The 15,250-nt window shown below is 36.3% G+C and overlaps 1 protein-coding gene across 2 annotated transcripts in view; it reads left to right on the plus strand.

The window, feature by feature from the left end:
* Window positions 1-15,250, plus strand: part of HACD4 (3-hydroxyacyl-CoA dehydratase 4) — a 43,560-nt gene that overhangs the window by 5,395 nt on the left and 22,915 nt on the right. For both annotated transcript variants that reach the window (XM_014528098.1, XM_014528099.1), the window contains exons 3-4: window positions 10,305-10,417; window positions 14,268-14,374. In XM_014528098.1, the coding sequence (XP_014383584.1) occupies window positions 10,305-10,417; window positions 14,268-14,374 (220 nt within the window). The remainder of the gene's footprint in view (window positions 1-10,304; window positions 10,418-14,267; window positions 14,375-15,250) is intronic.

Consider the following 15,250-nt stretch of genomic DNA (forward strand, 5'->3'; position numbering starts at 1 on the left):
TCTGTAAAGATATTGCTACGACATATGTCTGCAATTTTGCTGCCTATGGAGTCCTGTAGGATTTTTATGGTTTCCTGTCTTACATTCAAATCCTTTAACCATTTTGAGTTTGTTTTTGTGTATGGTGTAAGTTGGTGATCTAGTTTCATTTTTTTTGCATGTATCTGACCACATTTCCCAGCACCATTTATTAAAGATACTGTTTTGACTCCATTGTATGCTCTTGCCTCCTTTGTCGTGTGTCACACATTTTTATCCATTTATTTACTGATGGGCATTTGGGCTATTTACAGATCTTAGCTAGTGGAGAAAAGGGAACCATAGTACACTGCTGGTGGGAATGCCGGCTGGTGCAGCCACTATGGAAAACAGTATGGGGTTTCTTCAAAACATTGAAAATGGAACTGCCATTTGACCCAGTGATCCCACTTCTAGGACTATATCCTAAGAAACCCAAAACACCAATCAGAAATAATATATGCATCCCTATGTTCTCTTCCCAATTTTTAATCATATTGTTTTGTTGTTGAGTTGTGTGAGCTCTTTATATATTTTGGATATTAGTCTCATATGTTGAATTATAATCTTATACACCTGAAAATTACATATTATTACCAGTGTTACCCAATAAGTTTATTTTTTTAAAAGTTCCTTTTACCCCTGTTCAGAGAATAGAATATTTCCTAGCCACTTCTTGTTTACTCTGCCACTTGTCCTGAATATAAATGGAAAGAGAGATCGTTTATGGTTAACTAGCATAGTGTCTAAAAATAGATTTGGGTGATCTATCAGACCTGGATTCAAATCCTAGTTCTACCTCTTAGTAGTTGCATGCATTTGAACAAGTCATATAGTTGTTCCAAATCTAATTTTCTCATGTGATGTGAAAATAACATGTATCTTATGAAGTAACTGAGAAAATGGGAAGGGATAAGTTCGCAGTACTTAGTTAAGATTACAATACTGACAGATATTGCTGTTATGTTAGCTTAGCTATTATGTGTTCTCTCTACCATGTCTCTAGCCCTAGTTGACCATGTTCGTTTTAAACACAGGTTGAAGGAAGATGGGAAATTCAATGGTAGCAATTCAATAGCAGAAATCATTGCTGGATTAAGGCAAAACAAGGAAAAACAGTGGTATTTTCCATTAAAAAAGGAGGGTTAGGTGACTATATGAATATATTTAGAATCTTCAGGAAAAGGCATTTACATGAGTATACTTTTAACGACGCACAGAATAAATTAGAAAAATAGATAAGCAGGTAAATTTGACAAATTGCATGGTAAAAGTAAAATGTCAGAATCTGATTATAGTGCCAGCACCTAGCAAAGTGCTTAGAACATGAACATACACCTTAAATTTTTGTTGAATGAAGGAGTGGCGTAGATTAAATTTTGCTTTTATTAAAATTTATATTAAAATTTTCTTAAAATACCATAAAAATTGTAAAAGATGGAAATAGGAGTATATAATACTAAGGAGTCTAATAAGAACGATGTCATATAAGTTTATGGGAGATTTTAAATTTTACTTATTAAATAAAAGTAGAGAAATAATATTCGTTAAGATGAGGACATTATAGGTATTGAAATATCAAATATAAAATAAAAATCAGGGCACTCTGTAGAGTATGAACTACTAATAACAGAGTAGTAGTGAGCTAACAGTCAGCTAGCCAAGACCTTGGTGGAATTCCCTTAAACATATTTCCTTATAAAAAAGGGGCGAGGGGATACATATCTGTCCCAGAAGAGGCATATTATTTGGGAACAAGATTTATTGATGTTTATTATTTGTTAACGGCCAGAATGCATATAATCCCAGCATCCCATGATGCTAATTTTAGAGAACAGAATTAACCACCCAGGTTAAATGAAAGTTGTGTTCTATCATATGAATTTTTTAATTTTTTTGGAGCAAATTCACCTAAAGTCTAAGCCATGTTTTCTTTTGGTATACATTATTGGACTTTTTACTTTTGTAAGCTAAAATGGCTAATATTAATTTCAGCATTTTCAACATTAAGAGTGGTGTTATTTTAGTTATTGCCAATGTAGGGAATGAAAGTGAGAAACAGGACAGTTAAAGTTGTAAGAAAGAAAATAGCGTGTTTTGAATATGCCTTGAAAATGGTGCACATTTTTCATGCTTTCCAAAATTATATAGGCTTGCCTAATAATATAAACTATCCTACAAGTTAGAAATCTGATTTCTTAGAGTTCCAGAAATCCCAGAATATTAAAATATGACTTTAATCACTATTAATTGAAACTGTAATGGCTTGTAGAAATATCACTATAATCAAACTATATCCTGGTTTGGGAATTAAAAATAATGGCAAATATAGATTGAAACTTTTTATTCAAAGGTGAGGTTGCAGAGTCCACTATTAATGGGGCTCACATGATTTTTAAGTCTATTTTGTTGGTAGGGATAACAAGTGCGGGGTTACTACATTCTCAGCCTGGGCTGATTATTATTAATTTTTGTTGTGATTATTTGGCTTCCTGTTTTTATCTTTTTGGAGATTTCATCTGTCCTCTATTTCTTTTATTCATTTACTGTCTTTCCTGTGGTGTTCAGAATAGACATGGCATTGGAGAAAGCTTCAAAAACACATATCATCATGTTCAAAGTTTCATTTTCTTCCCCTTCCTTTATTAGCATTCTGCAGACAATTAAAATTCCTTCATGTGAGATGCAGTGAGATGACTCTGAGGTCCCTGCTTTAAAATTACCAAACAAAACTCTAAGGTTGTGAAATTTTTCTTCATTTCCCTGTTTCCCCATTTTTAAGTGAAGAAACTGTAGTTAAGAATTACTGACACAGTAATCATAGCTGATTGCATATGGTGTCTTGAAAAATGCAAGGTGTCCATAGTTTCAAGTAGGCTGAAAACCATGTCCGCACATTTGTGATGTTATTTTGCTATTACCTCTGTGAGGCTGCTAAGTCACTACTGAATTCTCTTTTTGGGAACTGGTCTTCCAAAATATCAAGATAAGTCATTCCAGAAAAACAGTAGGCATGATAAGCTAATCGAGCAGTTAAAATCCCTTAGATCAAGTGGTGGTATGTATAGGGGATTTTTTTTTTTGGTATTTGTTCTGTGCATTTTAAAATATTTTATAGACAGTCTTTATTTTGACAGAGAATATACACAATTGCTAAAGGAAAAAGGAGAAAAAACCACTTATAATAAGACTATAATAATTTAACACAGATGTGTATTTTTATGTATGTATTTATTTATTTTTTTAAATTTTCCAATATTTTAAAATTTATTTTATTGTTGACAGCATTACAGATGTCTCCATTCCCCCCAACCCTTACTCCCCTCCGCCCAGCCCAGACACACCGCCCCAGGTCTTTACCACACTACTTTTCATATCCACGGGCCATGCATATAACATATTTTTATGTATTTAAAACAACACATTTTAGAGGAAAAGGGCAAAACTATAACATAAATAGTTGTTTATAGACCTGTTTTTGGAAATAATTGCATGCCAATTAAAGTTATATAAGGAAATAGAGTTAACTTGATATTTTAAATTTATAAAATGGGAAAGTAAAAGGGTCCCCAAAATGCATATATCTCTTATAGGAAATGATAATACAAGTGAAAACTAAGCATCTCACATTTCCAACCCCTTCCTCCCCAAAGAGCTTGCATATGTTATTAGCTTGGTAAAAAAAAAAAAGAGTTGAATTGATAAGTTAGTTTATTTCAGTAGGTTTAATAAAAGCAAGTTGGCTTTTACAGAGCAGAAATACTACCAACCCTGAAATATTGATTTTGAATGGCTTTGTTCTGACTTAGCTTGAGTGGAAGCCTGAGAAAGAGGTTTTCATTGCTAGACTTGAGGATGCTTCAACTCAAGGAGGGAAAATATCCACAAAACGAACCTTTGTGTCATTAGATTGGCATGTCTTCAGGAAGCCCTCAAAGTGATCCAGTTTATTCCTTTATCTTTTGAAAAATGCTCGAAATGCAAGGACTTCAAACATAACTGCATTAAGATGGCCAAATTCTGCATCCTTTCCTTTGCATCACAATAACACTGCTGCGCATGTATTAATTTTACACAATTTTTAAAAATCTAGAAATAAAACAATAGAAATTATTACCCCAATATTACTGTGCCTACAAAAATTCCATGTGGGAGCCCAAATGGCAAGAATCATCTTTAAATTTACCAGCATCACTCTCGATTTCTGAAAGGCAAGCAAAACCACTCCAAAGATTTCACAGTCACAGAGGACAAATATAAGGGAAATCCCCAAAGAGAGTGTTTTAAAATAAACCCTTCTAGGAAAACAGCCAAGTTGCACCCTAATTTCTTTTTAGCTATGAAGCTGGTACTTCGTTGCAGTGCCAGATTAAATACGCGTATTTTCCGTAAAATCATATAGATTTTCTCTCTAGTTTTGAGTTGGAAATAGGTTTGTATCATTAGAAATAAAACTAAAGATAGTGTCGAGCTATGAGATTCTCCTGGGAATGAATTACACATGCAAGGCACCCAGTAGGCAAGATTTTAGATTTCTCCTCTGTATTTTGCATTTGATTCATGGAGTTCTTCAGTGTGATAATTATAAAGTTATATTCACAGTATAATTTTAAAGATACTGAGATTAACATTTTATTCACTGATTGTCTTGATTATCTGTACAGAAAAAGTGTATTTTCCTATAAAATACTAATCACTGCATTAAAGTAGGTTTTCTTAATAATAATAGTGTACATGTATAGGGCTTTCTCTGTGCCACCAAATACTTTTCTAAGTTCTTCACATGTATTAACTCATTCAATATTCACAACTTTATCCTATATAGCTGCTATATAATACTGATTATTATCTCCAATATAATCACTGAACACAAAAGTTAAATAAAAGTACCCAAGATGACATAAATTGTGATTGGTGCAGGAAAAATCTGGATTTAGGCTATTTGTTCTGAACTCTTAACCATTATGCTACCTTTGTTTGCTGTCTCTTTCACTAAGTGGGATGTAAATACCATGAGGGCTGGGACTTGGTCTTGTTCATAGCTACCCTCCTCCAGGACCCAGAACAATACACTTAATAAATATCTATTGAATGATGAGTGAGTAAACAAAATATTAAAACTAGAATTACTTAAATGCTTTTTTCTTATAGGAGAAAGCAATTGGTGGTTTTTAAACAGATAAGGGTGTATATATGAAGTGCTCAACAAAAGTTCATAGGATGGAAAAAGTAAAATAGTCCTTGAGGCTAAAGCCAACTTATTTTTTAAGATTCTAGAAATTCTCCCTATAGTTGAAGTATCATTTTACCCCCTTCAACAGTTTATAGCTGAAGTTCTAGCTGCCATGTATAAAGTAATAGCGTAGGTTCAGTCATTGCTTAACCTGGAGTTTAAGATTCCCAAATAGAATATAAAAATGCAAAATATTTTTATTTTATAGTTACCATACTTTTGAGCAGAGTACGTTACCACCATGGTTATTTGGGGCTAAGTTATAGAATTTTTTTATTATACCTGTTTGAGTTGCACTAAACATTACGAGACCATTCATTAGTAATCAGTGGTGTTCTCACAGGATTTGTTTTAAAATGACAAAGTGCTAAGTTCTCCCAAATGTAAAGCTCCAAATAACTGGTGAAATGATTGTATGCAAAGGACAGTAAAATATTTAAAGTCTGTTCCTCAAAATGGTTTTAGTGTTGATTTAGAAAATCAAAGTTCTTGTTTTCAGGTTTAACATTTGGGGAGAGGCTTTTTAAAAGAATAGACTATAACCTGGAGAATAGGCGCAGGGGTAGCCCATAAAATAACAAAGATGACATGTCTTAGTGTTTCAGAACTCGGGATTTAGAATCACATTATCTAGATTTATTTTTTTATTTTTTAAAAATATATATATTTCTTTATTAATTTCAGAGAGGAAGGGAGGAGAGAGAGAGAAACATCAATGATGAGAGAGAATCATTGATCGGCTGCCATGGTTTTAGTGTTGATTTAGAAAATCAAAGTTCTTGTTTTCAGGTTTAACATTTGGGGAGAGGCTTTTTAAAAGAATAGACTATAACCTGGAGAATAGGCGCAGGGGTAGCCCATAAAATAACAAAGATGACATGTCTTAGTGTTTCAGAACTCGGGATTTAGAATCACATTATCTAGATTTATTTTTTTATTTTTTAAAAATATATATATTTTTATTTTACAGAGAGGAAGGGAGAGGGATAGAGAGTTAGAACCATCAATGGGAGAGAAACATCCATCAGCTGCCTCCTGCACAACCCCTACTGGGGATGTGCCCGCAACCAAGGTACATGCCCTTGACCGGAATTGAACCTGGGACCTTTCAGTCTGCAGGCCGATGCTCTATCCACTGAGCCAAACCAGTTAGGGCACATTGTCTAGATTTTGATTCCAGATCTTTAGGTAGGTCACTTTCATGTTATAAAATACAGAGGCAGATAATAATAATAGCACTTACTTCTTAGGGTTGTTAGGGAGGTTAAATGAGGTGATGTATAATTGGAACCTGGCATAAAGTAACCAATAAGTGCTGACTTATCAATTTAAGAATATCTCCACTAAATTCTTCCATTGTATTGCCATTGAATGGTCATGTTAGAATAACCATCAGGTACTTTGTTAATTAGACTGACATTGTAGGGGGGATCTTCACATATCTACATGTATGCACATGGTTTGCATGTTTTTGGGGGCATGTTGATTGCTGATTTCTATGCAGTTGGGATTCTCTCACTTAACATGTCACAAACCCTCAAGTGATGATTTTGAACAGGGCGAATATCATTGTGCAGCTCCAGTCTCTCTTTTTGAAGATATTTTCTTCAGTAGTCAACCATGTAATTAGAAATATGTGTTTTTTGCCCTGGCCAGTTTCTCTAAGTGGTTAGAGCACTGGTTCCTGAACCAAAGAGTTGGGGATTAGATTCCTGGTCAAGGGCAGGTAACTGGGTTGTGGGTTCACTCCCCACTCCTGGCGGGGTGAGTGCAGGAGGCAACCAGTGGATATCTCTCTCTCATATCAATGTTTCTCTTTCTCTCCTCCTCTCCTCCTCCTCCCTCCCTTCCTCTCTCCCAGTCTCTCTGAAAAGCAATAGGAAAAATATCCTCAGGTGAGGATTAATAACAACAACAAAAAGAAATACGTGTTTTGTGTATTCATTCATGTGTGTGCATCTCGAGATTTTTATCAAAAAGTGGATGATTTTCCTAATTAGCAGGCACCAATTGAACGTAAGCTTAGGTAGTTCCTAAATTGTTTGCTGCTAAAGATCTTGTATCTGAAGGCTGCCAAGCTTGGGTCATTCAGTAATTATCATTGCAGTTAAATATAATTCATAGAACTGGAATTAAAATAAATCAAGAAACAAGAGGCTGACAAATGAAGAACAGTTGTGTAGATCGCTCTAGTTGTTTGACTAAGGTTTGAATCATATCTAAATCCCATAGCTCAGCAAGGACCCTCTTGACTCACGGCTGTAGTCATAAACATTCTGATAGAGCTTCTACAAGTGGACTTCTGATCATGTGACCACTGTTGGCAAATCTTGGGTTTCTCTGCACTAAGTGACTTTCCAGGACTAACAGCCTATGATTCTAAGTCATAGCTGATCCCAGTCTTTTCTCCCTGAGCTGCTTTAACAATAGAGACAGCTCCTGAAACCTATCAAGCAACCCTGCCCTTTCTTTTATCACTAATGTGCTCCCTCAATTTCCAGTATATTTTCTTTTGACCATTGAAAGAAAAGTAAAATGTCCTATTAAAAACATAAAAATGCAGACTGTACAGGGGATGTGACTACAACATAAAAAGGCACATCACACCTAGATTGGGGAAAAGGCGTGTATTTTTTGAGGCCAGTAATTAGAGCTAAGCCATAAGTTGTGAATTCTCAATGATTTGTAAATGCTTACTGTCTTGAAGTAAATGAATATGTTGAATTCTTTTAATTTGCCACTAACTTATGAGAGTGAGGATTGTACTACTTCCCCGTCTCCTCCTTCCCCCCGACCGCCCCAACCACTAAAAAAAATAGAGTTACGATGGCTCCCTTGTTGGATGAAATGGAAATTTCTCGGTCTGTCGTTCAAAACCCTTGACAACCCAACCCCCAACACAATTCAGTTTTATCTCCTGTTATTCCCTTCTGCGCACCCACTCCAGCCCCCAGGGGTCTCATTACTCCCCAGAGCACCCTGAGTTTTCACATCTCTGCCTCTTTGAGGCTGCTCCCCTTGGCCTGGGATGGCCCTTTTCCGAGCTAGTCTACCTCAAAACTCCCATCTGTTCTTCAAGATCCAACTGAAATGTTGCCTTTCTTTATAAATCTGCATCCTTTCCCCAGACCGGCATCCTCCTCACCTGTGCACCTGGACAGAGCACTTTGAGTGATGGCGTTGCTCACTCACACTGTGTTATAGTTGCTGCCTCACATTCTCTTGATGCTGCTACCCTCTGGAGCGAGGGCCATGTTTTCATAATCTTAGCATCTAATACATAGCAGACACGCAATACAAGCCTGTCAAAGTGAATAAAAACATGTGTGCATGTATTACAGGAAGGGAAATATCCTGATTCAAATAAAATATGTTATCTTTTCATTTATTATATATGATTTGGAGAATACAGGGGGGGAAAAAGGAAATGAAATTCACCCGTAACCTACTCCTTCAGAGGTCAAGTTAACAGCTTAGGATACATATTTCTAGTTAAAGAATACTTTTAAGAGGAACTCTGGTTTTTTAAATTAGAAAATTATATGCTTAATAGATGATCCTTTCTTGACTCTGATGGTTTGTTGTTGTTGTTAGCTCACGGAGAGAATCATCATCCTGTTTGTTGTGATCACCAGTCAAGAGGAAGTCCAAGGGAAATACGTGGTGTGTGTGTTATTCATCTTCTGGAATCTATTGGACATGGTTAGGTAAGGAGACAAAATAATCTCTTAAAGGAAGCCAGGTTGCTTTCTTCAGTGAAACTATTAATAGCTGCTTAGGTTTGATTACTTGGAGTGAGAAAGAAAACAATTATTTTATCTTGATATTGAAATGTATTTTTATTGCCGACCATAATGGGCATACCAAAGACATGAAAACCTACCGTGGTGTTACAAGAGCACATCAGTGCAGGTATCTAGCAGGAGACATGGCATAACACCAATTTTCCCTCAGTTCCAGTATATTTTTCTTTTGACCATTGAAAGAAAAGTAAAATGTCCTATTAAAAACATAAAAATGCAGACTGTATAGGGAATATGACTACAACATAAAAAGGCACATCACACTTAGATTGGGAAAAAGGCGTGTATTTTTTGAGGCCAGTACTTAGAGCTAAGCCGTAAGTTGTGAATTCTCAATGATTTGTAAATGCTGACTGTCTTGAAGTAAATGAATATGTTGAATTCTTTTAATTTGCCACTAACTTATGAGAGTGAGGATTGTACTACTTCCCCGTCTCCTCCTTCCCCCCGACCGCCCCAACCACTAAAAAAAATAGAGTTACGATGGCTCCCTTGTTGGATGAAATGGAAATTTCTTGGTCTGTCGTTGAAAACCCTTGACAACCCAACCCCCAACACAATTCAGTTTTATCTCCTGTTATTCCCTTCTGTGCACTCACTCCAGCCCCCAGGGGTCTCATTACTCCCCAGAGCACCCTGAGTTTTCACATCTCTGCCTCTTTGAGGCTGCTCCCCTTGGCCTGGGATGGCCCTTTTCCGAGCTAGTCTACCTCAAAACTCCCATCTGTTCTTCAAGATCCAACTGAAATGTTGCCTTTCTTTATAAATCTGCATCCTTTCCCCAGACCGGCATCCTCCTCACCTGTGCACCTGGACAGAGCACTTTGAGTGATGGCGTTGCTCACTCACACTGTGTTATAGTTGCTGCCTCACATTCTCTTGATGCTGCTACCCTCTGGAGCGAGGGCCATGTTTTCATAATCTTAGCATCTAATACATAGCAGACACGCAATACAAGCCTGTCAAAGTGAATAAAAACATGTGTGCATGTATTACAGGAAGGGAAATATCCTGATTCAAATAAAATATGTTATCTTTTCATTTATTATATATGATTTGGAGAATACAGGGGGAAAAAAAGGAAATGAAATTCACCCGTAACCTACTCCTTCAGAGGTCAAGTTAACAGCTTAGGATACATATTTCTAGTTAAAGAATACTTTTAAGAGGAACTCTGGTTTTTTAAATTAGAAAATTATATGCTTAATAGATGATCCTAATTCTTGACTCTGATGGTTTGTTGTTGTTAGCTCACGGAGAGAATCATCATCCTGTTTGTGGTGATCACCAGTCAAGAGGAAGTCCAAGGGAAATACGTGGTGTGTGTGTTATTCATCTTCTGGAATCTATTGGACATGGTTAGGTAAGGAGACAAAATAATCTCTTAAAGGAAGCCAGGTTGCTTTCTTCAGTGAAACTATTAATAGCTGCTTAGGTTTGATTACTTGGAGTGAGAAAGAAAACAATTATTTTATCTTGATATTGAAATGTATTTTTATTGCCGACCATAATGGGCATACCAAAGACATGAAAACCTACCGTGGTGTTACAAGAGCACATCAGTGCAGGTATCTAGCAGGAGACATGGCATAACACCAATTTGGAATAAACCTCACAGCTGTTTGCGAATGAAAGGCATTCCTTGCAGTTGCTCTGGTCCCATGTTACTCTAATAAGCAAAGCAAGACTTTTATCATATCATAGTCAGAACTTAGAGTTGATTTCTGCGAATTCAGGAATGTTTTCAATATAGGCCCTCATCTCCCTGAGAAACACTGTACCTCCACATACATTTTTGTATGCAATTCCAGTGGGTTCACATGACTGAAGTTCTTTCGTGGACTCCTTGCGAACCCTTAGGCCTCAGGGTAAGAGCCCTTGCTTGTAGATCATCTTGTTTCCTTCTAATTCTAAAACTTCGCAAGGAGATGAGCCTAGCTTATCTCTAGCAGCAGTGGGGTAAACCGTCTGCTCACGGGCTTCCTTTGAGGAGTTGTCCTAACTGCTACCTCAGCTTTCACAAATGAGAACTGCCCCTCCCGCTTGAAAGATCTGGACGTGGGCAGGTAACAAATTAGCTGAGGTCATGTAAATTCTTTATTACATTGTCAGTAACTTAGCTGAGTTAAAATACTTTTAAATAATGGGTTGAACCCTAGAGTGAATGAGAATATTTTGTTGAAGTAAAAATGACTGGAATTTTTGGCTTATAGAACTTAGCAAATCATTTCTTATTTTTAACTGATAAAGTTTTTTAGACTTGGGACAAAGTTCATGGACTTTCGTAGCCCATGACTTTCTTTTCATGAGACACAGAGCCTCATCTGGGCTTTCCAATGTATCATTCCCTGGTATGCCTGACTCTTTGTGAGCTGATTCAGGCTCAGATCAGCTCAGTAGACCCATCACAGAAAGCAGTGACTTGTGCATTGGGAGTGGCCTCATGCTGTCATGGAAAGACTTTGGACATAAAAGGAGAAGCTCTCAGGATGACCCCACTTCCACTATAACTTCCTCTATGATTTTAGGCAAGTCACTTAACCTTTTCTTTTTTAAAAATAACAGCATTGAGATAATTTACAGACCTTAAAATTCACCCTTTTAAAGTATAACATTTGGTTTTTAATGTATTCAGAAACATATGCAACCATTGCCACTATCTAATTTGAGAACATTTTCATCACCCCCAAAAGAAACCCCAAACCCATTAGCAGTCACTCCCCATTCCCTCCTCCTCCCAGCTCCTAGTGTACTGTCTCTACAGATTTGCCTATTCTGGACATTTCAGAGAAATAGTCATATAATATGTGGCCTTTTTGTGAAGGGATCCTTTTACTTAGCATAATGTCTTCAAGGTTCAACAATGTTGTAACATCTATCAGTACTTCATTCCTTTTTATGGCTGAATAATATTCCCTCGTATTGACATATCGCACTTTATCCATTTGGATTGTTTCTGCATGAATGTTCATGTGCAAGATTTGTGTGCACATATTTTCATTTCTCTTAACATAGGAGTAAAATTCCAGAGTATCTAACCTTTTTGAAACTATTTTTTTCTTCTATAAAATGGGATACAATTATCTTCCCAACTTATCCTAGAATGACTTTTTAAAAAGCAAGACCAGGGAAACTTCTCAACCTCACAGCTAACATGATGGTTAATGATGAAAGACTGATGCTTTCATCCCAAGATCAGGAACAAACAAACATGTCTACTCTAGCCACTTCTATTCACCATTGTTCTAACCATGGCAATTAGGCAAGAAAATGATGTAAAAGGCATCCATATTGGAAAGGAAGGAGGAAAACTGTTTTTATTAGCAGATGACATCTTTCTTACATATATATAAATTATAAGAAATCCACTAAACATATTAAAACTAATAAACTAGTTTGGCAAGTTTGTAGAATACAAAATCAATATACAAAAATCAATTATATTCTATACACTTGCAATGACCTAGAGTAAAATTAAGAAAATAATTTCATTTACAATAACATCAAAAAAATAAAGTAGGAGTAAATTTACCAAAAGACGTACAGAATATTTACACCAAAAACTATAGAACGGTGTTGAGAGAAGTTAAGATAAAAATAAATGGAAAGATATCCCATGTTTGTGGTTTGAAGACTTAATATTGTTAGACAGCAACACTCTCCCAGTAGATCTACAGATTTAGTGCATCCGAATCCCAGTTGGCTTCTTTTCAGAAATTGAGAAGCTGATCCTAAAGATCATATGGAAACTCAAAATCCAGCATAGTCAAAACAATCTTGAAAAAGAAAAAACATAGTTGGAGGACTCACACTTCCCAATTTTAAAACTTACTACAAAGCAACAATAATCAAGAGTGTGATACTGGCATAAGGATATATCATGAAATGGAATGGATAGTCCAAGGATAGCCGTCAAAGATATGGTCAATTGATTTTTGACAAGGGTGCCAAGACCATTCAATAGTCTTTTCAACAAGATGTTGGGACAACTGGATATCCACATGCAAAGGAATGAAGTCAGATCCTTACCTCATACCATATATAAAAAATTAACTCAAAATAGTTTAAAAAAACCTAAATGTATGAGCTAAAACTATAAGGCCTTCGAAAACATAGGGGTAAATCTTTGTGATCTTGGATTTGGTAATGGATTCTTAGATATGACACCAAAAACACAAGCAACAAAAGAAAAAAAGCTACTGGACCTCATCAAAGTGGCTGCTAAACATACCTACTCTTGTAATTTAAAAAAAGGTAGTGAGATACAATTTTCACTTAGATTGGCATAGATAAGAAAGCTTGATAATATGCCATGTGTAGTGAGGACTTGCAGTATTGGTATATGGTATATATAATACATATACACATAGAGAAGCAAATGCAAAAAATATTTCTGAAAGACTATATAAGAAACTGGCATTGGTCATTGCCTTTGAGGAGTGGAATAGGGTCCTGGAATGAGGGAAAGATTTACTTTTCACCATGCTTTTCAAGGTTTTGGATTTTGTTTGACCATATGTATTCACTACCTATTCCAGTAGTTCTCAACCAGTGGCCTCAGCCACTGGAATTTGTTCGTAACAAATTCTCAGGTTCTACCTTGCACCCGCTGCATCTGACACTTTGGGAACAGGGCCTTAGAAAGCCCTCTGGGTGATTCTGATGTTTGCTTAAACTTGAGCACCACTGGCCTATTCAGAGAACAGGGAAATACAAAGATCTAGACCACTTCACCTGTTACATCATAAAAGCAGGTTTTAAACTACCTACACTAACCCAAACAAACTCCTCAGGACAGTTCTTTAAGATGGCACAATTACATAAGCACAGGGATGCCAATAGAACTTGGAAGTCATATTTTTATTTGTAAAAGTCATTCCCTAGTATATACAAGTTTTGTTTGTGGAGAAAAGCAAACAAACAAACAACCTAGCTGCCTGTTGCATACAGTGGGCTTGGCTTCTGAGTGAAAGTGAAGTCACTAATCATAGAGACTTGATTGCTTGTGATCCACCTCATGACATAAGCCAGATTGACATGGTTCCCCTTCCCCCATTTTTAAAACCTCTTCTGCTTAAGTAACAGGAAATAAAGTATGGACTCTATACTCATTCCAGTTTTATCTGTGTATTTAATGACATAATAAAGTATTTCATTCTTTTATTTCCCAGACATCAGCAAATGATGCTTATAAGTTCCTTGTCTCCTTTCAGGTACACGAATAGCATGTTATCAGTCATAGGAATTTCCTATGCTTTCCTGACATGGCTCAATCAGACACTGTGGATGCCGATTTATCCTTTGTGTGTTCTTGCTGAAGGTAAGAAAATAGTGACTTGCTCTATTGCTCACTGACAAAAGCCATCTAGTTATCAGGGTTCACTAAATGTTTTGATGATTAAATTACTATTTTCGGCACTGCTTAGCTGACTCAATGTTTCTTTCCTAGCATACTTCCCTTGAAAAGGGAAAGCATGAAGAAGCAAAGTTACAGGGGGAAGTAGCTCTGCACAGTAGACAAAATACTGGATAAGGAATAAAAACTTGAATCTACGCCCTTAGCTTCATTAACTCACTGTATGAGTTTTGTATAAATCACTTAACCTAAGTCTGGTTTACTCATCCAAAAGGGGTTTCAAACTTAGTGACCCAGCGATGACTTTCCCCCAATTAAAAAAATATTTTAAATTATAGTTGACATACAATATTAGTTTCAGGTATACAACGCAGTGGTTCAACATTTATATACCTTACAAAGTGGTCACCACAATACCATTTGTCACCATACATAGTTCTTACAATATTATTGACTCTATTCCTTGTGCTGCACATTACATCCTGTGACTTATTTTTAACTGCAAATTTGTATTTCTTTTTTTTTTATTGTCTAAAGTTTTACATAAGTCTCCTTTTTCCCCAACTGATCCTCCCCCCGCAACCATTCCCACCCCGGGCAAGCCCCCACAGCCCCAGTGTCTGTGTCCATTGGTTATGCTAATATGCATGCATACAAGTCCTTTGCTTGCTCTCTCGCCCCTCCTCCCCTGCCATTTGTCTCTGGATCTATTTTTGTTCATCAGTTTATGTTGTTCATTATATCCCACATATGAGTGAGATCATATGATATTTATCTTTCTCTGACTGGCTTATTTCGCTTAGCATAATGCTCTCCAGTTCCATCCATGCTGTTGCAAAT

This window comes from Myotis brandtii, unplaced genomic scaffold (genome assembly GCF_000412655.1).
Source record: "Myotis brandtii unplaced genomic scaffold, ASM41265v1 scaffold618, whole genome shotgun sequence".
Lineage (NCBI taxonomy): Eukaryota > Metazoa > Chordata > Mammalia > Chiroptera > Vespertilionidae > Myotis > Myotis brandtii.